This window comes from Gracilinanus agilis, unplaced genomic scaffold (genome assembly GCF_016433145.1).
Source record: "Gracilinanus agilis isolate LMUSP501 unplaced genomic scaffold, AgileGrace unplaced_scaffold52478, whole genome shotgun sequence".
NCBI classification, from domain to species: domain Eukaryota; kingdom Metazoa; phylum Chordata; class Mammalia; order Didelphimorphia; family Didelphidae; genus Gracilinanus; species Gracilinanus agilis.
The window spans coordinates 4,465-5,797 of NW_025387441.1; the positions used below are offsets into that span (position 1 = coordinate 4,465).

Genomic DNA, 1,333 nt, shown 5'->3' on the forward strand with positions numbered 1-1,333 from the left:
AACACTAGAAAGTATAAGAATAGAAGGTTCTTTCCTAAAAAATAATAAACAGTATATATCTTAAACCATCAACAAGCATCATATGCAATGGGGATAAATTAGAAGCCTTTCCAATAAGATCAGGTGTGAAACAAGGATGCCCATTATCACCTCTTTTATTTAACATTGTACTAGAGACACTAGCAATAGCAATTAGAGAAGAAAAAGAAATTGAAGGTATTAACATAGGCAATGAGGAGACTAAGCTATCACTCTTTGCAGACAATATGATAGTATACTTAAAAAATCCCAGAGAAGACCGCAAAGATGGCTTCTGGCAGCGGGACTAAAAACCTGGACTTCTGCCAAAAGTGGGACAAAGATGAATATGAGAAACTCACAGAGAAACGACTTAATGAAGAAAGAGAGAAAAAAGATGGAAAACCAGTGCAGCCTGTCAAGCAGGGGCTCTTGCGACATTGGGACTACAAAGTTGACTTGGAGTCCAAGCTGGGAAAGACCATTGTTATCACCAAGACCACCCCATAGTCTGAAATGGGAGGGTATTACTGCAATGTCTGTGACAGTGTAGTGAAAGACTCCATCAACTTCTTGGATCACATCAATGGCAAGAAACATCAATGGAATCTGGGCATATCTATGCGTGTGAAGCGTTCCACCTTGGATCAGGTGAAGAAACGCTTTGAAGTGAACAAAAAGAAGATGGAAGAAAAGCAAAAGGACTATAACTTTGAGGAGAGGATGAAGGAACTCAGAGAGGAGGAAGAGAAAGCCAAAGCCTACAAGAAGGAGAAGCAGAAGGAGAAGAAACAAAGGGCAGAGGAGGACTTGACATTTGAAGAAGATGATGAGATGGCAGCTGTTATGGGCTTCTCTGGCTTTGGTTCCACCAAAAAGAGCTACTGATGCCTTCTGAACTTGTCTTATTCCCAAGCCTGACACTGTGGGATCACTAATATCCAAGGCATTTGGGGAAATTCTTCAAAGACCTGACATATAGAGAGAAGAATGGAGTTTGTTTCTCTCCCTTTGAATGGGGCCAGGATCTGGATAAGTTGGGTTCTAGCCCTCAAGTTTTCATATTTGATGGAGCTGCAGTTCATCTGTCCTAACTTCCTAATAAAAAAGAAACCTCCCACTCTTCAGCTGCTCCCTGAAGCTCTTCCTACATCCATCCTTCTCTCTTCCCTTCTTCCTCTCTCAATGATTATCATAAAGTTCCCCAAATTTCTCCTTTTGTTCTCTTGCCTTCTCTGCCCTACCTCACCTTACACCTTCAATGTTCTGATTGTTTACTCCTAATGTTCTGTGACCGTGTGTGTACACATATAGT

General features: G+C 41.2%; 1 protein-coding gene across 1 annotated transcript; it reads left to right on the forward strand.

The window, feature by feature from the left end:
* Nucleotides 1–306: 306 nt before the first annotated feature.
* Nucleotides 307–934, forward strand: ZMAT2 (zinc finger matrin-type 2). The gene is given in 1 exon segment (XM_044684527.1): nucleotides 307–934. A coding segment is annotated over 1 exon segment (600 nt). The 3' UTR covers nucleotides 907–934.
* The last annotated feature ends 399 nt before the right edge of the window (nucleotides 935–1,333 follow it).